The following is a 27,329-nucleotide window of genomic DNA, read 5'->3' on the forward strand; positions in this document are numbered from 1 at the left end:
CTTAGTGCAATGTCTTTGAGCAGTTCCACTCCCTGCTCACTGTGACCAGCATGGGTAGGTGCACATTCAGCAAGTACGATGCAAGCGGAGGCTTGATGAATCATCACACTGGATGTTTGTCATTTTTGTGCCACCTCCTCTTGGACTGACTCACAGTTTTAATAGGTAAATTCTATTTAAATTCATCCCACCCACACTTGGTGAGATGTCCAAGCTACAAAGAGTCTAGGAGATGATTACAATGGTACTCTGGTTAAAGCCTTGGCTAAGCTCTCCAATGGTAGCAAACCCTGTCAGCTTTGTGAAGGGACCATCTTAAGTATTCCAGATCTGTTGAGCTCCAAGATGACTTCAGCATCAGGCAACAACATGTAGAGTAGAATAGCCCACCTGAACCCAGTCAGCCCAGAAACAGTCAATTTATCTATCTTATCCATCTTATCAACCAATTATCTATCTATCCATCTATCTAGTAATCTAAATAACTACCTGTTTACAGTATACCTCAACAAGCTTTTCCTTGTGAGAACTTTAAGGCCTATTTTTCTTAGTGTCTTACTGATTCAATAAATGCCCATTGAGAGCTTACTCTGTGCCAGGAATTGTGCCAAGTAGTGGAACATAGGCACAGATGAGCTAATCTTAATCAGTATCAACAAAAAGAACCTAGTTTAGTAAAAATTTAATGTAAAATAAATAATTTTTATTTTAAGGTTGAGTAGTGGCACTGATACAAATTATTTTGCTTTCAGATCTAATCTGTGTTATGGAAAGTTGCCTCTGGCTAGTCTAAAAGACTGGAGGAAGCAAGAGTAGATATCACAAAGACAGGCGCAGGAGGTTCTTATTACCTTGGCACCCCTCTCCTCCTAAGCCTCAGGACTGGGATGCAGAGTCGAGGAAAAGTGGTCCTGCTACGTTATTACCCAGAAGTGGGATTGATGCATTTTTAGCATATTTTTTGATCCATGATCTGGTTTCCAGTTTTGTTTGTAATCTTAAAAAATTCTAATTTCTTTGTCTCTTCCTTTCAATACCTTTTAAGCGCTATGTAGCACAGTGAAAAATACATGTGAAACAGTATTTATTGAATAAGCAAATGAATGAATGTGCTTTTCCTAATGGATTGCACTTTTTCTGGGACTAAATTTGCTAGACCTACAGCATATTTTGGATATGAATTTTGTCCCCTAAGATGCTGTCAGTACAATGAGGCTTGGCTACAAAATTACTTCTCACTGTTCCTTCAACTATTCTAAAGTCCCTATCTTATTATTTGTTTTGATTTGAAGTGCCAATGTTATTTGTGTTTAGAACAACCTGACTCTTCACACTTTTTCATAAGTATTATATAGCTATACTTTACCACCACCATTATGTAACACTTTGCATTTCTATAAGAATTATTATTACAATAAAATATGTCCATCTACCTTTCTTAGCCATCTGCTTATCTTTAAAACATAGCATTGAACACTACTTCTTGTTCCTCCTAATAATTTGTTTGTCCATGATTATATAATAAAAACATTATATACATAATATGTGCAAAATAATTCTATAGAGGTACCATTATATATCTTGATTTATTGATGATGTACATGTGAAAGTATCAGTATAGAATATATGTTATAGAAAGTACAAAAATGCTATTAATCTTACCTATAGTATGAGTTCAAATAAGAACCATGGAAATGATGTGTGCTTCTGTATTACTTAAGCTGCTTATACCCACTGCACTCCAGTAATTTAAAATAGCTATGCTTATTTAAATCTAATTTTACACCATAAATGTATTTCTAGACTGAATTATTTATGTCTCTGTTCACAAACAACATTTCAATACATTATACAGTAAAGTTAGAAGAGAATATTCCTATGAACTATCCTTTCATTAGTATTATTTATATAAGGTATTCATGGTAAAAGTAAGAGTTTCATTATATTTATCTTCTCTGTCATTTCTCCAAGAATTTAGCTGTGAAAAATTTAAATAAGCTGTCAGCCTATTAACAATATTTAAAAATAATGATTGCAAGTTTGTGATTCTAAAAGTTTGCAAGTAGAAATATAGTAAAATATGTTTCTATATATTATCCAAAAAGTAGCTTAAGTTTGAAAAGAACCTGTTCACTAAAAGTTATCTCTGGGCCTTATTCTCAGTAAAAATAATCATCTATCATTAGGAATTAATATTATAAGATATTTTGCTACCTTTCTCTCACTCATAACCATGAGTATCAATGATGTGTTTATTTTTTAATAACAAATGAAAAATTGGTTTGGTCATCAGTATAATCCACCATACATTTTGTTCTTCTTCCAGGTATAATTGAGGATATTGTTTTCCCACCCTCATAATGCTTTTTGTGACCATGTGATTGTATATCATCAAAGTCTGAATGAAAGAGAATTAAATTACTTGCAGGTGGAATTTTTAAGAACTAGAGCATGATGTACTATTCCAGCATTTTCTCCCCTTTCTTAATGGCCAACAGTGGTGCTCATATTGTAGCTTATCTGTCATTCTGGTTTCCTGGTAGAAATATCATGGAATTGTCATGGACATGGAGAAGGGTATAGGAGGGTTAATGGTGAAGGGTAGAGACTTGACTTGGATGGTGAACATACAATATAATGTACAGATGATATGTTGTGGAATTGTGCATCTGAAACCTGTATAATTTTTGTTAACCAGTGTCATCCCAATAAATTTGATTAAAAAAAGGCATTATGGTACTAAGTCACTTAGTTTTGAAGTTACTTGTTACAGTAGAAATATTTATCTCAGTTCATAAAAAAGTTAACCTCAATATTCCCTATTCTCACTTCCCCATATATCAGCATGCATCCTTACCTAATAGCAGATATCATCATGAGCTTTTATAACTCTTGAATTCTTACTGCATGTGATATAATAGTTCTAAGTGATGTACAGTCATGAAAGAGAACTTAGGTATAACCATTCCAGAAAATGTCAGTATTGTTGAACCAAATTGAAGCCAAGGTGCATTCCCACTTTAGCCTCTATGGATCAGTCATTTAAGTAGAGTTACAAGAAAACTTGTATTTTTGCCATACAACATAATTATAAATTATATAGTTCTAATAATCTGTCTTTCATTAAGAAATGTATGGCATAAAACAAATAAGTCCATATTCATCTTTAAGAGTTTGAAGGGAGTAATAACACAAGCAAGACAGTGTGAAATAGCACAAATAAAGTCATTTCAAAAAAATTGACATTCATTAATTTAATAAATTACTTAAAATTGTATTTTAAGCAACTTTTTAAAACAATTAAGAAGAAAGGTAAAGATAACTTCGGGGTCCTGTGAAAACATAAAGGGCTTTACATAAATATTAGTTGAAGAAACAGAAGAAAGAAAAAGAAGGAAAGGAAGGGAAAAATGAAACAAGAAGGCAAGTGTGTGTGTGTGTGTGTGTGTGTGTGTGAGAGAGAGAGAGAGAGAGAGAGAGAGAGAGAGAGAGAAGCAGCTGTAGGAGTAGGATTTACCTTTTCTAAATTATGTAATCTTTATGATTAGGCCCCAGTGTAACTCACGCTGTATTAATCACTACAGCAGTGCCCTTGAGGTCTTACCGTTCTACATAATCTAGTAGCCGGGAACAGTGATTTGAGGCTGGAGCGTCATGACCTCCTACTGCGTAGAGAAAACCATCACATGTGGCTACTCCAACACCTCCTCTTCTCTTACACATCGGAGCACACATGTTCCACTTATTTGTATGAGGATCATAATACTCCATGGAACTCAAACATGAACTTCCATCACGACCTCCAACTGAATACAGCCTGAAAAACACAATTGGAAAAACATGATTTAATTATATGGTATGGATGACAAAATGTAGAAAAGGAAAAGTCCTTTAAAAATAAATTTTAATTGCAGTGTGAGCCTCAAATGTATTTGAAATACATTACTTCACATGGAAATTTTTGTTAAAGGTGCTAGCTAAATAATGGTGTGTGCCCAGAGTTCACATCATGCTAATATGCAGTACACCGGGTAAAGTTAAAACAATTACAATTTCTTACATTATTTCTAGAATGTTAATTAGATTTAAACTGCTTATGACATAATTCAATGTTAACATTAATTTAAAAAAATATTGAGAAATCTACTTAAAATATAAAATAAGATGTACTTCTAATTTTTTTGAAAATGGCCACAATCCAAAAAAACCTGATTATCTTATTTGATCAGCAATTGATTTGCACTAGCAAATAAATCATGCCCACTTCTTGTATTCATTCTGTCCTCACAGTTCAGGAGGCTGAATGAATGGGATATCCAAACAAGCATTGTTATAAGATCAGCTTCCTTAATCAGTGCTTATACTATAACTAATGTGTCACAATAGACAAAACAAGACTTTACAGGAAAAGAGTGTGCAGAGATGTTACTCTGAATATTGTTGAAACTTACTAGTACACTCATTTTCCTGAAGAAAAGTATGCTACATACCCAGAAAAATAAGTACTAAAGCTTAAATGCTTCTTAAATCATTAGAAATACACTGTCTACTTCTAAGAAAAATAGATCTTGTCTATTTGATCATAGCCATGAAAATTTTATCACACCAAGGTAGAGTTGCATTTATTTAGTCATTCATTCAAAACATATTCTTGAATGCCTACTTTGTAACACATTATCCGAAGGGTTTTTTTATTTGTGTTCAATTATAGTTGTCCCAATTTTCCCCCATTGCTCTCCCGTGCCCTGCTTTTCCCCTTCCACAGTCAATCCCCACATTTTTTGTCCATGTCCATGGGTAATTTATACTTGTTCTTTAACTAGACCCTTCCCCCTCTTTCCTCCCTTATCCCTTTCCTCCCTCCCCTCTGGTCCCTGTCAGTCTGTTCCTTGTTTCCATTTCTCTGGTTCTATTTTGCTTCTTTGCTTGTTTTGTTCTTTAAGTTCTGCTTATAGGTCAGATCATATGATATTTGTCTTTTGCTGCCTGGCTTATTTCCCTTAGCATAATACTCTCCAGTCCCATTGATGCTGTCATGAAGGGTAGGAGTTCCTTGTTTCTTTCTGCTGCATAGTAGTCCGTTGTGTAAATGTATCACAGTGTTTTGATTCACTCACTTACTGATGAGAACATAGGCTGTTTCAACACTTGGCTACTGTACATAACACTGCTATGAACATTGGGGTGCATAGGTTCTTTTGAATTGGTGTTCCAGGATTCTTAGGGCATAATCCCAACAGTGGCATTGCTGAGTCAAAAGGCAGTTCCATTTTTAATTTTTATATGATTTTACGTATTTATTTTTAGACAGAGGGGAAGGGAGAGAGAAAGAGAGTGACAGAGACATCAATGTGTGGTTGCCTCTCATGCACTCCTCAGAAGGGGTGGGGGGACCTGGCCTGCAACCCAAGCATGTGCCCTGACTGGGAATTGAACTGGTGACCCTTTGGTTCACATTCTGTGCTAAATCCACTAAGCCACACCAACCAAAAATTTTAAAAGGGCTCCAGTTTTAAATTTTTTGAGGAAATTTCATACTGTTTTCTACAGTAGCCGCACCAGTCTGCATTCCTGCCAACAGTGCACTAGGGTTACCTTTTCTCCACTGCCTCACCAACACTCATTTGTTGATTTGTTAACAATAGTCATTCTGACTCGTGTGAAGTGTTATCTCTTCATGGTTTTAATTTGCATCTCTCTGATGGCTGGTGATGTTGAGCATTTTTTCATATGTCTCTGGGCCCTCTGTATGTCCTCCTTGGAGAAGTGTCTATTCAGGTCCTTTGCCCATTTTTTAATTAGACTGTTTGTTTTCTTGGCATTGAATCATGTGAGTTATTTATGTGTATGTTGGAAATCAAACCGTTGCCTGAGACATCACTGGCAAATATGATTTCCCATATGGTTGGTTCCCTTTTCATTCTGATGACATTCTCTTTAGCTGTGCAGAAGCTTTTTAATTTTATGTAGTCCCATTTGTTTATTCTTTCCTTTATGTTCCTTGCCCTAGAGGATGTACCAGTGAAAATATTGTTGCGTGGGATATCTGAAATTTTCCTGTCTATGTTTTCCTCTGGGACATTTATGGTGTTGTGGTTTATGTTTAAACCTTTTATAAAGTTTTGCAAACATATCCATGGACAAAACAGGAAAAAATCTGCACTTAATTCTTCTGGAGGAAAGGATAGACATAATATACAAAATAAACATACACACTACTTTTAAATTTATTTTATTTCTTATTTTTTTATTGTTTAAGTACAGTTGTCTCCATTTCCCCCCACCATTTCCCTCCTCTCAACCCATCCCCACCCTCACCCTCAATCCTCCTCCCACTTTTGGCTTAATCCAGGGGTCCTTTATGCATGTTCCTTGATGACCCGTCCCCTTTACCCCCTCCCCTCTGGTTATTGTCAGTTTGTTCTTTATTTCAATGTCTCTAGTTAGATTTTGCTTGCTTATTTGTTTTGCTGATTAGGTCCCACTTAGAGATGAGATCATGTGGTATTTGTCTTTCACCACCTGGCTTATTTCACTTTGAATTGTGCTCTCCATATTCATCCATGCAGCCACAAAGGGTAGGAGCTCCTTCTTTCTTTCTGCTGTGTAGTGTTCTATTGTGTAAATATAACATAGTTTTTTCCCCAGAAATAAACCCAAGTCTCTATGGTCAACTAATATTCAACAAAGGGGGCAGAAGCATAAAATGGAGTAATAAATAATAGCCTCTTCAACAAATGCTCTTGGGAGATCTGGACAGCTACATGCAAAAATATGCAAATTGACCACCAACTTATGCCATATGTAAGTATACATACTTCTTAATAAAGTGCTAAGTGCTGTAGCCATAGAACAGGGAATTGTAGGCAGGAGTGCAATTGGTAAGGGGGAGGTGTTGTTATTACAATTTTAAATGTATGATTAGGAAATGTATGTCTTACTGAGAAGATGATGTTTTTTTGAAGAAGCTGTTAGTGGTTAGAAGTGAATTCAGAATTATCTGTGGGAAAAGGTTTAAGGGAGATGGGGTAGGTGAGCACAAAGTTCCAGGAGTAGCATGGGAGCCAGTGGGGCCAGAACACAGACTGAGGGTCGTGTGCCAGATGAGGTGAGAGGCGGGGATACAGGGCGAACCTCATGCGGGTATTGCGGGCATTCACTCTGAGTGAAACAGGAAACCATAAGACATTTTTTGAGTAGAAGGGTGATATGATTTGTGTTTTAATAAGATTAGATGTGAAATGTTTGCCATACTAGTGGACATTATGCTTAATATATTGATAAACAGACTTAATTCTATACTTTTCCATTTATACATGAATACACAAGAAGACATTATTGCATAGCATATCAAATAATTCAGGTTTTATCTATAAGTTTGTGCTCTAATATCCCTTAATAACTAAAATATGATAAACTGATTCAAAGCCTGGAGACTTTAAAAAGCTGTTTATGTTCCTCTTGGTGCTTGTCATGATGAAGTGCTTTTGATTGTCTGAGTGTGAGGCTTACGCATATCCATGTTTGCTTGACTACTCACAAGTTATCTGTCAGCTGTCAGTCTTGCAACATGTTGGTATTAACTAATAGGAGCATCTGAAGACAAGTATTGGACAATTCTGCTTGCAAAGGCACTCAGAAGTCTTTATCTTCCTATCTACTTCATGAAATCTGAACTTCATTTATTTCTGTTTTATTTAAATTGAAGATCTAACTTAAAAGAAGTATGCTGTAATATTGATGTGTTATTATTAAAATTTAACTAATTTTTTGAAGAATTTTGCTTATTGGGTATGTTTCTATGAAGTGCATAGTTTATGTATAAGAAAAGTATCCCCCTCTTTTGTCTGTTGTTTTAAAGGAATTATTGACTTTAAGCTGCTCTGTCAATTTATATACATTACAGTGATAAATTATAGTATTGTTTTATCTGAACCCAGGGTTGCTGATAATACATTATTTTAATGCAATAATATATCATATGTTTTCTTTTTTCTGAAATTATTAAAAATGCTAACTTATACAAATATATAGTTAATGTCTATAAAATGTAATAATAATTAATAAAACATATTACCTACATTAGAGAAGTCAAATATCGAGCCAATTAGTAGAATCATTTATTTGGAAATTAAGTGTTCCTGGAAAATTCACATTCCATCATCATTGATTCTTTAACATAATTACATGTATTACAAACCACTATTCATTCAGTCTCTCTTCTGTGTGAACCCTCGCTAATAACGTGTAATAACATAGTGATTATACCAGGAAGAAATTAATGTAATGTCTTGATAGCAGTGACCTAACATGTGATGATTCCTTTTGTAAAATAGGTGTTTGATATACGTATCATAGCTGTTATTTTACAAATTACTTACTAAAACCTAAGCTAGCTGATCAGTGGTTTCTGTTATTTGATATACATCCCTTTGAATGTCCTTCATAGTATTAGATAATCTGCAGATCAGTGTTAAAATTATTGTATTTTTAATAAACAATATAAATTAATGATTACTATTAGGGGAATTAGTAGAAAAGAAGAAGTATACTAAATTTTCCCTCAGGAACAAGCTGTGCAAAAGAAATGAGAAAATTATAATTTGTGTGAAAGATACACTAGTGTTCTTTGGAACTGCTTTATGGATCCATTGTTGAAATGAATAAACATATTTCAATACTTAAAAAGATTTTGAAATTTGTGTACTTTACAAATATGCATCATTAATCATTATAAGCGACTAAGAATTAGAATATAAAAATAAATCACATCAACAATAATAACATACTATAATTGCCATGAAGTTGCAAAATAATCAAGGAATATAAACAATATATTCTAAGCAGTTGGAATAAGTGCAAGAGGGTATGCAGCAAACTTCATGGGCAATTACCAAAGGTTACCTTCTCTGATGTCCCCTCACAATCAATTTAATTATAGTTTAGATGGATTCCCTTGCTTTGTTTGACTACAAAGGCAGATTAGATGTTGCGAATCTGAGGAGCAGAGTCCATGCCCTGACAACACGGGAAGTGACAGCTGACAGTTTCACAGAGAAAGGAAATGTGACATTTCAACTTAATGTTGAAAGATGAGTAGAAATTTGAATTGTGAAGAAGTAAGGGAAAGCATTACATACAGGGAAAGCCTTATGAGCGAAGACAAGGGGCATGGAAGGTCAGAGCAGGTGATAAATAAAGAGCGGCAGGTACGTCATATTGATGGAAGAGGCAGCATCACAAGAGGGGAAAGGAGAGATGCAGCCGGTGGAATGAAGAGATTAGACGGACAATAAAGAGGGCTGCGTACCATGTGATTGAGTTGGAATTTCATTCTGAGGCAATGAGAAAAGGAGCAAAAACACCCAATTGTTCTTAGAATCATCAAGGTCATAGGTCGGCTGTTGTACATATTCACCAGTATTCCCTTGCAAGCCAAAAATTGGCAGGAGATCAGAAGTATTCCTCACTTAAGTAAACTCTTCTAGAATTTTGTTAAGAATGGCAAGCATCTGTCTTCCCTACTACTTTCCCTAACATATATGTTTATTCAGCATGCAGATGAATTTTACCTAAAGTTTAGCAACGAGGTCTCAGCGTTTTGAAATTTAATTGCCACGTGCCCATCTAAATGAGTGTCACATATTTACTTTTCTGATAAGTACAAAACAGCAGCTGCAGGAAATAAATATTGTAGCAGGATATTGGTTCCAATGTGTGTAAGTGGCTTTGAAGGCTGAATCGAGACCCAGGCTGTTTCCCACTTTTAACTATGTCATATGTAAAGTATGACCCTTTGTTATGAACTTGAAGAGTATGAAATTGAACCCTACTTGGAAGCTAAAAGATTATCTTGCCACAGTTTCATAGATGCTGCAAGAAGACACCAGAGTTTTGGGTCAGAGAAAAATGACTTTATTACTCACAGCATGGTAGACTGGATTAGCTTCATGTTCAAGTTGCTTCTTCTTGCCTGCCCACCAAGTCCCACCAGGGTGATACAGAGACTCAGGTAAATGCTGCACACTCAGTAGGTTTTTCTCACCTTTGAGGATCATTGGTTTTAGGAAATGCTTTTTCTTTAAAAGAGGATGTCAACAACCTACCCAAAATTTGCTCTGAAGGGAGACATTATTATACTGGTCAAGTAACAAATCTGGCCTCCACCCTAAAGACAGTGAGTGTTTTTACCTTCCAAAGCTGTTTCACTTACAAATATTCTTAACAAGATAGTTAAAAAAAAGTTGGCCATACTTCTTGTGTGGAAAATGTGCAGTAATGCTAAAACCACAAAGTAGAATTGTCTTCAAACATTCTTGTCCTGGTGTCCTAAGGTAGCCCTATATATTGTCACAGCCAAAGCTCAAATAGCAGGATGAAAGAAAAATGGAACGTGGAGCACAGTATCACATTTAAGATACTGCCTTTAAGATTTCATCTTCTAAGTATCACAACCCACTTCTTATGTCTCATTGGCCAAAACTTAGTCACATGGCAATGCCTAAGTGGTAAGGTGCTAAAAAATGTTCTTATTTTAGGTGACCATGTGCCCACCTAATAACTGGAGTTTATATTGTCATATGAAAAGGTGTGCTTAAATATTAGGAGACATTTTGAAGTTTCTGACACAGCACTACAACTTCTCCATCCTTGTGCCGTTGTGCATTCTACCTTAGGCATCATTTCACTACAAAGGCTGGGCTATTACTCCTTCATTTCACTACAAAGGCTGGGCTATTACTCCTTCGCCTGCCTCCCATCCATTAATTCAGCTGTGTCTCTGTTAGAAAGTGTTTCCTGATCCTATTTTGTTTCTGCAGGAAATTTAATGTTATTTACAGTTTGTATCCTAGGCAAAGTTATCTCATATTTGTCATACTTTATCGATAGTGCACATCTCAGGGATGGCTATGAAAAGTGCTTCTAGTATCCCTATCTAAATGTTTTAAGGTTTTGCTGGTTAGCATTTGATTCCGATTATCATTTTGATTCACAATATGGCTTACCCAGAGGTATGTTCAGGTATCCATTCCTTTGAATAATAAGAGTGTAAGAATTTTACAACTCTTACCGTATAAAAGCTTTGAAGCAACTCCCTAGATCCATAACCCTGTTTGATCCTTTGCATCCCAGTCTGTGGAGAACTCTTTAATTTAATCCCCAAAGAAGGCTTGTCAAAAGATCCTGTTATCAGAATACTCCATCACCTGCCTTCTGGTGACCTGTTTCATGAGAGGTCCTTACAGGAGTGTCTTATGGAAGAGTGAGTGGGTTGTCAGTGAGCTTACAATGGGTTGTATGACTGCTGTTGTTCCTTCTTACTATGAAATGTTGATACGTGGGCTAAACTCAGTCTGAGACTTGTTCACATTAAAATATGGCTGGTATGTAAGATTGTGAGTTGAGGTTTGATAGAATATACCTTTATGTATTAGAATGTGCCCATGTCTCCTACACGAATCTCAGAATTTTAAATATGCAAATTAATTTGGGTCAATTAATAACATCCAAATCTTGGTAGAATTCAATGACCTAAGCCTGGTAGAAATGGTCACTTCTGTTCTGAATCCCTCCATCTTTCCTTGCCAATTCACACTCTATTCAAATTCTGCATTTTCTTCTTTGTTGTTTTCTATTTCTCTTTAATGTAAGCTCTCTGAAGTCAGATTTGATTTATTTTCTTTAATATACCATGGTGGCCAGCATGTGTTTAAAATTTTAAAAATAAAATTAATGAAGTACTGTGTTTTAGTTATAGAAAATGGGTGATTTGTAGAACTTATCAAAAAATGTACCTAAGTTCCACTGAAATAAGATTTTGACAAATGGCACAAGGACTGGAAAGATTAAATTTAAATGGGTGAATTTTAAAAGTGTTCATAGAAAAGTACAGATTATACTATACTTTAAATCAGAGGTGTGTAACCCACAGTGTGTGGGCTGGGCTGCAAGTGGCCCAAAATGACTATGAATTCTGTCCAACACAAAATCATAAATTTACTTAAAACATTATGAGATTTCTTTGTGATTACATGTCACAATGTACTTAATGTGTAACCCAAGACAACTCTTCTTCTTCCAGCGTGGCCCAGAGATGCCAAAAGGTTGGACATCCCTGCTTTAGATGATAGAAATATTATAAGTGATCTTATTAACCTAAAAGAAAAAAATTAATACATATTTAATATTTTCTGACATTGTTCTGAAGTCTAATAACCTGTATCTTAGTGGTACTGATTTTGCCACATGGAATGTCATCCACATAAAGAACTTGAGTTGTTTTAGGCTATCACTGTAGAAGGCTGTCAAATGTTTTTTACCAAAGATCAGCTAAAAACCTTAGGAGAGGATCTAAGTTATTAAGAAAAAACAGTGGAAAGAAAATTAAAGCAGTGGTGGGTCCGTGAAAAGGCAAAGGGATGTGAACAGTCAAAGCATGTTCAGGGGATTGGAGTGACTCAGCATGTCTGTGACGTAGGGTGACTGGAAGGCCGGGGAAGAAGTGAAGACAGGCGAAGACAGGAGAGTTCTAACTCATAAAAGACACGGTATTGCAGACTGTGGAGTCTGGTATTCCCTGTGCTCGTTCTGGGGACCAAAAATGAATTGTCTGTGTTTACTTACACATCATAGCACTGAGACATGATGTATCAAATAATCCCCTTTGAACCACTGGAATACATTTTAACAATCTGCTATTGTGATGAGATTTCTTTGAACAACTATAAATTTCTTCAACCAGTGATTTTTATAAAACTGAAGTGCAACCATGTCACTGCCTGCTTTAACCTTTGCAACATCCTTCCTTTAGCCAAGTTGCTGTCAGACCAGAGGCCTGCTTATTTATATCCCATCTCGTAGGGCCACTCCTCGTTATATTTCAGCCAAACTCAATTTCTCCTCCATTTATTTGCATTTCACACTCAACGACTTGACACAAATTGTTCCTTCTCATGACAGTATTTCCCCACTTTCTGGAAATCTGTTAAATTAATCAAGTCCTAGCTTAAAAGTCATTGTTTTCCAGGAGGCAAATTACAATCCTCCTGAGCCTATTAGTAGTTCCAAATGAGACTCAGCAAAAAAAGACGTTTCATTTTTTAAAATGTGTGAATCTAAGGTAACACTACTTTAATATAAGTTACTAATCGTATAAAAGCTTATATAAAATCTGGAGTTACATCTTCAAGAAAAAAGTGCTAAAGTTTGAATACAAAAATAGAAGCAGCATCTTGAAAACCACCAAAAAAGTGATGGGCTTTAAGGCTCAGGTTAGCTCCTGTGCTAGATGGCAGGACATACTGGAGAAAACCAGACACTGACACCTGTTCACGTGACTCTTCAAGGTGCCTAGACTTCAGGCTGCAATAGTTGAAATTGCACCTTGCAGAAATTACAACTCCTCCATGAACATTACTGACATGAGATTTTGAAAGAATGAGTGCATCTGTGTTGAATGGAGTCATGAAACTAACTCAGCTGTCTTTGTCTTTGTGTGGAAACTCTAGGGGCAATAGTACACATTTATTACATTTCAAGCTCTTTATAGATATGCTCAGAGGGCATCAGGATCACTTTATGAACTAACTCAGGGATAAAGATAAATGACCAAGAAGGAGCTTGTAGGTATAAAGTGTAGATTGAAAGACTCAAGCTAATGCAGAAAGCACAGAGGGAACACAGAGAGAACCACCAGTGAAGATATTCAGGTAGTCTGAGGTTTTATATGGTCAATCCCCACATTACAATGTGTGTTCACTGTCTTGTTGTATGTTCTTTATTCCTCCAGTAAGTCTGTGGCCGTGCTGGCACAAGATGACACGCCTGCTACTTAGCTTAATATGTCTTATCGGAGGTCTGACCAAAATATTTTATGAAAGTGATAGAATCGTGCTCTTAGATTCATCAGAATACATGCATTAATTTAAAGCTATAAATTGATTTCTTGTTCTTCCACAACAAATGGTATCATAAGTGATCTAAATTCAAGAGGTATGGTCACTGGTTTTATTAGCTTTAATTGGAAAATTATTCAAAATGATACTGAGAGAAGCAACAGTCAGGTTAGAATGACACATTAGTGAGATGTGAGAATAATATAAGAGGGAAAAGACATGTCAGTAGAGATGAGAAAAAAAGCAACTGCCAGAGGGTGATGTTGAAACAAATTTTTGCTTTGGGTCTAAAGTGAAAGGTCACCATCTAATGCTTATGCTTCTCTCTGAGTTAAACAGAAAAAGCAACAAGACATCAGTAGATAGTCATCAAACCACAGAATTTTGAGGTTATTAAATCACACCTGTGTAGGGAGAAAGATCCCAAACAAAAGGTGTACTATTTTGTTTTAAAAGAAAAATTTAATTGAAATAAATGTTTCATAGTTTAAAATATTTTATAGGATAGGATTAAACTTTGGGAAAATGCTCAGTTAAAAACGTGAAAATTTTAGGAGACTTCCTGTCAAGAAGGAGGTATAGGTAAAGAAGGCTCACCTCCTCGTGTAATCATATGGAAATTACAACTACATTACAGACCAATGATCACTCAGAACTGTCAGAAATTAAGTTGAATGGAAGTCCAATGACTATGGAACTAAAGAAACCACCTCAGCCCAGAAGGGTTGAAGATGCAGAGAAACAGAGACACAGAGCAAGCGGGTCTCCACACCCAAGTGCTGTGGATAAAAACTTGGGAAGACTATCTCAGGAGTGAGGGGTCCCAGCCCCACACCAGGCCTCCAAATTCAGGATTCCAGTGCCAGGAAGATAAGTTCCCACAACTTCTGGCTATAAAAACCAGCAGGATTTGAGTTGGTCAAAAAACAAACAAATATCCAGAAATCAAAGGCATTTTTGTATACTAACAATGAAACAACAGAAGCAGAAATAAAAAAAATCCCATTCTATATAGCAAAAAGAAAAATAAAATATCTGGGAATAAACCTAACCAAGAAGGTAAAAGACCTGTATACAGAAAACTACACAACACTGAAGAAAGAAATCAAGGAAGATGCAAACAAATGGAAACATACATTGTGTTCATGGATTGGAAGAATTAACATCATCAAAATGTCCATACTACCCAAAGCAATTTACGATTCAATGCAATACCTATTAAAGTACCAATATTTCACAGACATAGAACAAACACTTCAAAAATTTATATGGAGCCATAAACAACCCCGAATAGCAGCTATAATTTTGAGAAAGAAAAAGAAAGTAGGAGGGATCACAATACCTGATATCAAACTCTATTACAAGGCCACTGTCATCAAAACAGCCTGGTACTGGCACAAAAACAGGCACATAGACCAATGGAACAGAACAGAGAGCCCAGAAATAAACCCAAGTCTCTCTGGGCAATTAATATTCGACAAAGGGGGCAGTAACATACATGGAGTAAAAATAGCCTCTTCAACAAATGGTGTTGGGAGAACTAAACAGCTATGTGCAGTCCCTGCAGCTGAGTGGCCTGGATAAATCCCTTCCATTGATCTGTTAACAGCAACTACAACAGGAGGGTCTACTCAGCCCATACGGAGGCCACACATAGAGTACCCAGTTTTGGTGATAGGGGAGGCTGTGCCACTGGGCTCTTCTATCCATACTACCAAGAAAGGGAGTCATAATGGCGCTCCCTCATACACGGAAACAAACACAGGGGTCTGCCAAAATGAGGAGACAAAGAAACATGGCCTAAATGGAAGAAAAGATCAAAACTGCAGCAAAAGAACTAAACAAAATGGAGATGAACAATTTATCAGATACAGAATTCAAAACATTGGACATAAGGATTCTCAAGAAACTCATTGAGTAGCTCAACAGCTTAAGAAAGAGCCAAGCAGAAATGGAGGCTATACTCATGGAAATGAACAATTTACAGGGAATTAACAGTAGAGTGGATGAAGACGAGAATCAAATCAATGATTTGGAACATAAAGAAACAAAAAAACAACCAATCAGAACAACAAGAAGGAAAAATCCAAAAAACTGAGGGTAGTGTAAGGAGTTTCTGGAACAACTACAAGTATACAAACATTTACATCATAAGGGTGCCAAAAGGAGAAGAGAAAGACCAAGGAATTGGAAGTGTAGTTGAAAAAATAATGAGAGAATACTTCTCTGATTTGGTGAAGGAAATACACATACAAGTTCAGGAAGCACAGAGTCACAAACAATATGGATGCAAAGAGGACCACACCAAGACTCATCTTAATTTAAATGCCGAAGGTTAAAGGTAAGGAGAGAATCTTAAAAGCAGCAATAGAAAAGCAGTTAGTTTCTTACAGGGCAGTTCCCATAAGGCTATCAGAAGATTTCTCAAAAGAAACTTTGCAGGCTTGAAGAGATTGTCAAGAAATATTCAAAGTCATGAAAAGCAGAGACCTACAGCTAAGATAGGTCTGCCCAGCAAAGTTATCATTTAGAATTGAAGGGCAATAAAGAGCTTCCTAGGCAAGAAAAATCTAAAGGAGTTCATCATCACCAAACCATTACATGAAATGTTAAAGGGGCTTATTTAACAAAAATAAGAAGGCCAAAACTACAAATAATAAAGTGGTAATAAACACATACTTGTCAACAACTGAATCTAAAAAAAAAACCTAAGCAAACATAGACAGAATCATGGATATAGAGTATTTTGATGGCTACCTGATGAGAGGGCGGTTGAGGGGAATGGGTGAGGTGGTTAAGAAATACAAATTGGTAGTCACAGAATAGCCGTGGGGATTGTAAAGTACAGTATAGAAAATGGAGTAGCCAAGGAACTTATACCTATGACCCATGGATATGAACAATGGTGGGAGAATTACCTGGGTGGAGTGGGGAGTGCTGGGTGGGAGGAAGGAAAGGGGAAACATTGGGACAACTGAAAGAACATAGCCAATAAAATGTTAATTTTTTTTTTTTAAATTTAAGCACTATCACATTCTGATATTTGGTATGAATAGTGGTATTAGAGTAAAACAAGATTCCTTAAGATATTTAATACTCTAGCTGTCCAAAAAATATGAGGAAAAGAAAAAACAACCTGAAAAATAAATTTTATGTATAAGTAATATAAAAGGGGCATTAGAAGAAACCAGATTAAAAATACAGTTATAATAATATATGAGGTTTGTAAGAAATTGGTCATTAAGTGTTTCAGGAAATTGGTTATTAAGTATTTCCTTTATTAAATTTTTACCCTATTTATTTTTAATTGTGTTTAGAGGAGCTCTATAACACAGACATATTAAGATATTTCACAAAGCAGTAATGCACAATAATTTTTGAAAATCTAGAATAAGATAAACAGCTTTAATATGGTCTGTGTGTACTCCTTACAGAATATGTTGCAAATAAACAAGAGAGATAAGGGGTTAAGGATATTTCTCATGCCTATTGAGAAAATACAGTGTGTCAATGAGATATTCATTTTCTAAAGAATGCAAGAAATGGACCCATTAAGCATTAATGTAAGTGGCAAAAAATATGACCAATAAGAGAGGAGAGCTACTCTAAATAAATATTTAAAAAAGTAAAAAGCCTAAAGAAGGTATATGCTTTTCCTTATATGAATTAAAAACATTAACATCCAAGAGAAATGTTCATTCTGTTATTATAAGTTTTACTATCCATAAATAGACATGCCTGCAGAAAAGTTTTTAAACATTCATTTGATGTAGAAAAATGCAAAATTTTATTATTAATTTTAAATTATGTGGTTTTTAAAAAACACTGTAACTATTAAGAAAATATTTATTTTAAGAAAAAAGGTAAATATTGATAGTACAACGTTATTAATAGTATGTATATCCTCTATCAAGTAAAATGACAATATTAACATAAATTTAAGCATATTTTCATGATTGCTATTAAGAGGTATAACAGAACTTGAGAAATACACATTCAGAGGGGAGTTATAAGTGGGGCACACCTAATTCACACAAAAACAATTCCAAGAAATGTCTTTTGGAAACCTTACAAATGACACAAGATGGGAGTCAGTTTCAATTCCTCTTCAGACAAATCTCAATATAAGTAGGAAGATATTGGAAGAAAATCTCTAAGCATTTTTTATACAGCCTCCCATTACTATGTGATGAATAAGATGCACATAATTTGAACTCCTTTTCACTTGTGCACAATGGTTTTCCAAGGCAGCAATGATAGTAGGATTATCGATTTTTCTTAACAACTACAGTGAAAAGAAATGTCTACAGATGTTATTTGACATTAAAGACAGGACTAGTAGAAAGTCTGACAGTTAAAACTGTGCTACAGAAACGAGGCTTTACCAAACACAAAAATGAAACTAAGCTGACAGCAATTTGCTTTGGTTCTCCAAGATTCTGCTCTACTGTTCTTTTCTTAAATAATAAATTTTTGAACTAATAATGGATATTGACAGTAAATAAACGTCTAACAAAATATTTGAAAGTAAGATTTTGAGGGCAATTAAACATACTGACTTTGAGATAAATTAAGAGACTTAAATGCTCTGTGACAGGACAGACCACAAAGAGTATGTAGAAAAAGAAAATGAAGCACAGGGAAGTACAGGTAATAGTCTTTCTTTAGCATAAGGACATTGACTACTCAAGAAAAGAAAATGTATACTTTGCAATTTGTGCTTTTTCTGGGAAAAAAGTAAATTGTGCTTTCAAAAAGTTAAGAGAAGTGCCCTGGCTGGTGTGGCTCAGTGGACTGAGTTCCACTCTGTGAACCAAAGGGTCGCTGGTTTGATTTCCAATCAGAGCACATGCCTGAGTTGCAGGCCAGGTCCCCAGTAGGGGGTGCAAAAGGCACATTAATGTGAGAAACAATAACACTTGCTGTTTTCGTCCCTCTCTTTCTACCCTCCTTTCGCTTCTCTCTAGAAATAAATAAAATCTTTAAAATAGAAAATAAAAATATTTTATTGAATCGGTTTATACCATACACCAGAATAAATTAAAAATGGATAAAAGACTTAAATATAGATGGTAACACCATAAAATTCTAGCAGAACACATAAGCAGTAAAATTTCAGATATCTCACATAACAATATTTTTGCTGGTATATCTCCTAAGGCAATGGAAATAAAGACAAAATTAAATCGAATTAAAAAGCTTCTGCATTGTTAAAGAAACCAACACCAAAACAAAAAGGGAAGTGACTGTATGAGAGAACATATTTGCCAATGATATATTGGATAGACATTTAATCTCCAAAAGCTATACAGAACTCATATGACTCAACACCAGGAAGGCACAATCCAATTAAAAAATGGGTGAAGAACCTGAACAGACACTTCTCCAAGAGTAAATACAGATGGACCAGAGACATAGGAAAAGCTTCTCAGCATCACTTGCCATCAAAGAGATGCAAATTAAAACCACAATGAGATATCACCTCACACCTGCCAAAATGGCTATCATTAATAAATCAACAAATAACAAGTGGTAGAAAGAATGTCGGGAATAGGGAACCATAGTACATGGTGAGAATGCAGATTGATGCAGCTACTGTGGAAAATAGTATAGAGTTCCCTCAAAAAATTAAAAATAGAACTGTTTTTGAGCCAGTGATTCCACTACTAGGGATGCACCCTAAGAATCCTGAAACACCAATTCCAAAAGAATTTTTGTAGTCCTATGTTCATAGCAGCACTATTTATAATAGCCAAGTACAGGAAGCAACCTAAGTGTCCATCAGTATTTGAGTGGATCAAAAAACCATGGTACACTTAAACAATGGAATGCTACACAGCAGGAAAAAAAGGAAGGAATCCCTGCCTTCTACAACAGTATGGGTAGAACTGGAGACTATTACACTTAGTGAAATAAGTCAGTTGGTGAAAGACAAATATCACATGATCTCATTAATAAGAGGAATCTAATGAACAAAATAAACTAATGAGCAAAATAGAATCAGAGGCATGTAATCATGGAACAGAATGACAACTATAAAAGGGGAGGGGGGAAATGGGGACTGATTGAAAGAAGGTGAAAGGAATAGTCAAAGAACATACATGAAGGACCATGGATGTAAACAATGGTGTGGGGATTGACTATGGAAATGGGGGAAGGGCCAGGTGAAAGGGGACAATTGTAATAGTATAAACAATAAAACATTGAAATCAAGAAAAACAAAAATTCAATAACTGAAGATATGTAAACATATTTTCAATGAGTCAGCTTATTAAAAGTTATTTTATAAAATATTCACTCAAAAAATTATTCAGCTAAAAGATACACCCACTTACTTGCCATTCAATGCTGCTACACCAACTGTGCTTCGGGCAATTGACATGCTGGCTACGAATGTCCACTGCTGACTCTGGGGATCCCACCTCTCCACTGTGTTCAGGTAGCTCCAGCCATCGTGGCCTCCAACAGCATAAATTGGGCCTTCAAGTACTGTCACACCTAAAACATGGGAGAAGTGACGACTGAATGGATTTATTTTACAGTGCGATTTTAAACATCAAATTGAGAGTAAAAACTATGATGCTATTCAGAATAGGCTCTAGCTGTTAGAAAGCAATTGCACTGAGGTAGAAACTGTTTACTAAAATTAAATTACTTGATTGAAGTGAGAAAAAATTAGAAGTAAAAGTAAATAGTATAACCTAGATGTTTTATAAATTAAAACAAAATTTTAAATGTATGTCCATGTACAAAAATTCTGAATATCAGAGATGATGTATTTTGTGCTTCTACTTTGAAGAAAATTTATATGCCATTTAAAATACTTTATTATTTCAAGCAATGTAATGTCAATTTGAACACAACCTGGTATATACCTATATTTTATTAAGAATTACTTTAATTTATCCCAGTATTATTTTTATTTTTAATAAAAAAATCCAAAATAATTTTTGACCTTGGCCTTTGACCTTGTGTTATAAACATGCCTACAAACAGTGCAAGTGAACATCGAATTTGCTTTAACATCTGGCTTCTCAAGTGCTGGCTGTCTTGGTTTCTATCTGATGCCTTCAAGAATTTAATATATGTATTTTCTTCAGCTTCGATAGTTGTACACTATTTCAAAAGTTTAAATTTGTATAAGACTTCTAACATTTTTAATGCAATAGTTTAAGAAATAAAGTTATCAAATGTACTAATCTATCATTAATGCTTTGGCTTTGGTTTACACATGTGTTTAAGATTTTCCTCTAGGGACTTCCACCAAGATGGAGGCGTAGGTGGAAACACCTTGAGTCCTCGCACAACCAAATCTAAAAACAATAGTTTTAACAACAATAAACGCAACCAAACCACACAGAAAATTGACAATACAAAGTCCAAAGACAACGAAATGCTCAGCTAAACCTGTAAGAGGAACGAAGCCAGCAGAGGAGCGGGATGGCAAAAAAGATCCCCAACTGGGTGGTGCTGCAAGTAGCCGAAGGCGCAGATCCCAGGTGCGGGCTAGCCATGGCCGGAAACAGTGAAGAGGCTCGGCTGGCTGGCTGCGGTTGGTCGAGCATTTGTGTGCAGATAAACCACTGAAGAGGCGAGCATTGAGACTGCACAGTGCAGAGCAGCGGGCTCTCACATTTTTGCTCAGATAAACAGGTGGGGGCCAGAGGTGGGACAGACTGGGTGAGCAGAGAGGACCGCCATTGCTCCCTCTCTGACCCCACCCCCACATACAGCATCACAAACCAGTGACCTGGGTGGCCCCGCCCTGGTAAACAACTAAGGCTCCACTCCTCATACTTAACAAGCGCGAACAGATCAAAACATGGCTCAAGAAGAACTCAGAGCCCCAGAGCCCATAAATCTAAGCAAACAAGAAATTGCCAACCTATCAGAGGCACAGTTCAAAACACTGGTGATCAGGATGCTCACAGAACTGGTTGATTTTAGTCACAAATTAGAGGAACATATGAAGGCTAAACTAATTAAAATGAAGGGAAATGCACAGGAAACCAATAGTAATGGAAAAGAAACTCAGACTCAAATCAAGGGAGTAGACCAGAAGGAAGGAAAAAATGACCGAACAGAAAAGGATGAAGAAACAAGAATTCAAAAAAATGAGGAGAGGCTTAGGAACCTTCAGGATATCTTTAAACATTCCAACATCCAAATTATAGGGGTACCAGAAGGGGAAGAGGAACAGCCACCAGTGGAAACTTTATTTATTTGAACAAATAATAAAAAAGAACTTCCACATTCTGGCAAAGGAAATAGACTTCCAGGAAATCCAGGAAGCTCAGAGAGTCCCAAAGAAGTTGGACCCAAGAAGGAACACACCAAGGCACATCATCATTACATTAGCCAAGATTAAAATGAAGGAGAGAATTCTAGAAGCAGCAAGAGATAAGGGGATAGTCACTTACAAAGGAGTTCCCATCAGATTGTCAGCTGATTTCTCAAAAGAGACCTTACAGGCAAGAAGGGGCTGGAAAGAAGTATTCCAAGTCCTGAAATCCAAAGACCTACATCCAAGATTGCTCTATCCAGCAAAGCTTTCATTTAGAATGGAAGGACAGATAAAGTGCTTCTCAGATGAGATCAAATTCAAGGAGTTCATCATCACCAAGCCCCTATTATATGAAATGTTAAAGGGACTTATCTAAGAGAAAGAAGATAAAAAAGATGAACAGTGAAAGGACAGCAAACTCACAGTTATCAACAACCACACCTAAAACAAAAGCAAATTAAGAGGACAGCTAGATCAGGAGTGAACCATAGAAATGAAGATCACATGGAGGGTTAGCAACAGGGGAGTGGGAGAAGGAGAAGGGGGGAGAAGGTACAGAAAATAAGTAGCATAGACAGTAGATAGAAAATAGATCGGGGGGGAGGGTAAGAATAGTAGGGGAAATACAGAATCTAAAGAACTTGAGCCCTGGCTGGTGTAGCTCAGTGGATTGAGCACGGGCCTGCGAACCAAACAATCGCGGTTCGATTCCCAGTCAGGGCACATGCCTGGGTTGCAGACCAGTTCCTTGCAGACCAATTCCCAGCAGGGGACACATGAAAGGCAACCATACATTGATGTTTCTCTCCCTCTCTCCTTCCCTTCCCCTCTAAAGATAAATAAATAAAATCTTAAAAAAAAAAAAAAAAGAACTTGAGACATGTGTTCATGAACTAAAGGGGGGGCAATGGTGGGGGAGGGGTGTGTAGAATGGAGGGGAACAGAAAGGGGGAAATAGAACAAATGTAATGGCATAATCAATTTAAAAAATGTTTAAAAAAAGTGCATAAAAATAAAGTGTAACTAAACTAAAAAAAAGATTTTTCTCTAGTTCTACCACTTAACACAGGAACATCTCTTAAACTCTTTATATAGCAATGTCCTCATCACTGATGTGAGAGTAATTATAATAATGATCTTGGTGCTGTGGTGAAGATTATATGAATTAACGTATATAAAGCACTGAGAATCTGATACATTGCAACCACTCAAGTTTTATAATTATTATTATCTTTATATTCGAGTCTCAGAGAGGATATAAAAATGAAATTCATAGAAGAGGAGAGGATCTTATAAGCAAATAAAAATTCTTGATGTAAATGGTATTCAGGATAATCAGGATATTAAAATGTCTTTGAGAGAAATTTTCTGATAATAAAACTTTAAAATACTTATAAAAATTTAGAAGTATTTCAAAGACAAACATTGCTAAGAGCACTGGGAACTGATCATTCTTGTCATTCAACTATAACTCGAAGAACATCATTTTGAAGATAAATTTAACAATGTTTAGTGCAAACATTATCATCTAGCTTTTACAGGAATTTGAAACATTTTATAATTAAAACCTATGTTTATTATAGAAAGCAAAATGCAGCAACTGAAGTATAAGAACTCATTAATACTGCTTATAACAAATTAACAAAACATCTATTTAAACCATTAATCTTTTAACACACATCTATTCGGTTGCTCTAAAATAATTAAATTTTTCTGCATCCTCTCCTGTAGGTAAAATAGTCTACGTTCTAATGAAGAATACAGGTAATAAGCACATAAAATAATGAAAAATATAATATATTACTATTTTTAATTAACAGGTATTGTGGGCAAGAATATTAGGGCTGAAGGCAGGAAAAAGGCAGAAAAGTGTTGTAATTAACAGCTCTAGCTTTTAAGAATATTTGAGCTCACATTCCAATACATTTTTACCAGATGTGTAATGTTGGAAAAAGTATCTTTAATTCCTTATATCTCAGTACCCTCATTCTTAAAGAATGTCTACCTTATTTATGTGAAGATTAAATATAAACTCACATAAATATGACTGTATTATCAGTAGATAGTAAAGTTAGTAAATTTTAATTATTATATAAATAAAACAGTTGGTATGATCTCTTATAGGATTAGTCATTAAAGCTGAGATGTTAAGACCTGCCAGCAGGATGAAAGAGTATTTGTGAGATATGTCACCACTCTCAAAACTTAAACTCCTCTCTCAAACATCTCTATCTATAACTTAATAGTTGACCGAGAACTCTAATCCCACGATTGTTTATTTTACTAACTCAAATTTGGAAAATAGTCAACTTTTTCTTGAAATATTAATACTTCATAGTTACAGTCATGACAGAGGTAATTTTTTACAGATCAGCATGGGATTTCTGAATTCTAGATGTCTTATAGTGTGATTTACACATTTCTTGCAGGTGTGAGGATTCCCTTGCAAAATGCCTCATCAAGTGAAGTGAATAATTAGGTCCGAATAATTTTAAAATCAGAATGACACTTTGATTTCTTCCTTATGTGTACTAAAAGTATCTTAACAGTTGCAGGAAAGCAAGATTAACAACATAAAAAATATCTTTCTGTACTATATTTAGGAACAATGTTAAACCTGCATTAAAACATAATTATCTAATGAAAACAATAGAAATATCTTAAAGTTATATCTTTGTGTCTCTAGCTTAATAATGGCATGATTTCTTTTAAAAAATTGTAAAATGCCTTTCCGATGTTTACAGTGACCAAAACCTTTTCAAATACATATAATTGCTTGTATATTTTAAACTATAGCTCTTGCACATATTTTTTCCCTTGAGAATTAATTATGCAGTAAAATCTCTTAGAATTCTTCCATATAATAGTCCTTGAATATAGTTTAATGAAAGTAGCAAGCCACCCCTAAATTTTAAGTAAAATAGCTGAAGTTAAAGTGAAGCACTTTCTATGTGGGTTTTAGTTGATGAGAATATTTTTCATGTAACCCCACAGAATATCCCCACACTTAACCTACCGAGTCAGAATCTGCATTTCAAGAAAAATCCCCTGGTAATTATGCGCACATTAAAGTTTAAGAAGTCCCAGTGGTCTCCAAAGTGGAGGACCTCTACCTCTGAGGGTACACAATGCAATCCTTTGGATATGTAAATAATATATTAGAAATTATATTTTCTTACACTTTAATGCATATCTTGGCATGTTTTATAGAGGTTACAGTTTTAAATAATTAATAAACTTGTAATTTATGAAAAACCTAGAATAAATAATTAATACATTTTTATAATTTATGAAAAACCAATTAAATAATTAACACATTTGTATAATTTATGAAAAACCTATTGGAGTCAAAATAGGCATACTTATACAAAAATGTTGGAGATTATTTCTTAGTCCCTTGTTAGCTACCACATTAGCACATAGAATTTCAGGTAAGGTGACTGTTTGATTCAAAATGAAAATTATTTTGTAATTAGAGTCAAACCCTTTCTACAGAATTCTTAAAAGGGTAAACACTACTTTTGATTTTTATATTGTCCACGGAGCAGTGACTGACAATTAACACCCACCCTGTTTTGTCCTTATCCTATCATAACAAAGCCACTAATTTTTAAGTGGGCTCATAGTCACTCATACAAAAAAAAAGATTAAAATTTACTCTTTTTTGTTGCTTGATCCCTCCACCACTCATGCCCGCCACCAAAAAAAAAAAAAAAAAAGAGAGAGAAAAGACTTGTAAGAACTCATGGACACAAACAACAATGTAGTGGTTGTAGGAGGGAGGGAATGAGTGGAGGTAGAAGAGGGTAAAAAGGGATAGATGGTAATAGGAAAAACACAATATAATTTTTAAAAAGTTAAAAAAAAAACACGGTAGTCTTCGGCAGGTAGATGCAGCAATTTGAGTGAAGCCGAGGTCTGGACTGCTAGTACAATAGATAAAGTCTGAGCAACGACACAGGCAATGAGGTGCCCCGAGGCCTGTTGCTAAACACAGGAAAACAATGAGAGGGAAGACTGCTGGTGCTCTCAGGGCTGTAGAGCTGCATGGTGGTCCTGCTCCCAGGTGCTTGTACGCTGGCTTTCCCACAGGGAAACATTTGCTCTAGGTAAACGGTTGCTGTTCTGGGTTTTACTCTTAGACCAGCTGCCTGCATTCGAATAGATTCAACTCTGGAGCATTCAACTTCTCTGAATTTTTAGGTTATACCTGAATCTCTAGCAATATCCTATAAACATTCTAATTTTGCTTTTAAAAATTCTACACTCCCAATATATATTACAAATTTCAGAGCAATACAAAAAAGTATAAGTAGCAACATGCTTCTTTAATTGAGCATATTTTTATACTTAAATATTATTCATCTGTGAAATGAAGTCTCAAATTTAGCTTGGGGATTATATAGCCAGATTGGAAATAGTATAATCAAGTATAAAAAATTATCATTCAAAGGCATGATATTTTTTGAGTTACATTTGCTCTTTTTCATTACTATACATTACTTATTTTAAATCTAAAAAAGTTGAGTTCTTATTTAAAATCTGTCATAAGTAGGTAGATAGCAAAAGCTATGGTTATAGATGCTGTAATACCTGCTGGTGTTAAAAAAAAAGATCTAACGGTGTATGATCATATAAATACAGGATGGAATTAGAACAGTTTTTGCAGACTTTAAATACCTGTGGAATCATTGCACACATCAAATTTTAAAATGTTATTTGTACCACTACAATCTTTTACTTTTTTGGAAAAGTATATGTAGTTGCTTGAATGGTAGCCTGAAAAAAAAGGGTATATCTATGTGCTAATTCCTACAACATGTGAATGTTACCTTATTTGGATAGATAGTTTTTATAGGTGTGATGAAATTAGGGCTCTTGAGATGAGGAAATCATCTTGAATTAGGCAGGTGAGCCCTAAATTCAATGTGTGCTTGTAAGAGAAACACAGGGGAGTTTTCAAACACGGAGAGGAAGCAATGTGAACAAAAAGGCAGAGATTAGAGGGATGGAGCCACAGGGCAGGAGCAGCTGGGTCCTCCAGGTGCAGGAAGAGGCCAGGAAAGATTCTCTCCTCCAGCCCTAGACAGACAGTAGCCCTGCTGACACGTTGATTTTGGCATCTGTCCTCCAAGAGAGTGAGATAATAC

The 27,329-nt window shown here is 35.5% G+C and overlaps 1 protein-coding gene across 2 annotated transcripts in view; it reads right to left on the minus strand.

Annotated features, from left to right (window-relative positions):
• The window catches only part of KLHL1 (kelch like family member 1), a 326,182-nt gene that overhangs the window by 11,399 nt on the left and 287,454 nt on the right, over positions 1-27,329 (minus strand). For both annotated transcript variants that reach the window (XM_053665578.1, XM_053665576.1), the window contains 2 exons: positions 20,231-20,393; positions 3,605-3,817 (listed from right to left, as the gene is read on the minus strand). In XM_053665578.1, coding sequence (XP_053521553.1) covers positions 3,605-3,817; positions 20,231-20,393 — 376 coding nt within the window. The remainder of the gene's footprint in view (positions 1-3,604; positions 3,818-20,230; positions 20,394-27,329) is intronic.

The sequence above is a fragment of the Artibeus jamaicensis genome, unplaced genomic scaffold, assembly GCF_021234435.1.
Source record: "Artibeus jamaicensis isolate MK-2021 breed Jamaican fruit bat unplaced genomic scaffold, CSHL_Jam_final contig_415, whole genome shotgun sequence".
NCBI lineage: Eukaryota > Metazoa > Chordata > Mammalia > Chiroptera > Phyllostomidae > Artibeus > Artibeus jamaicensis.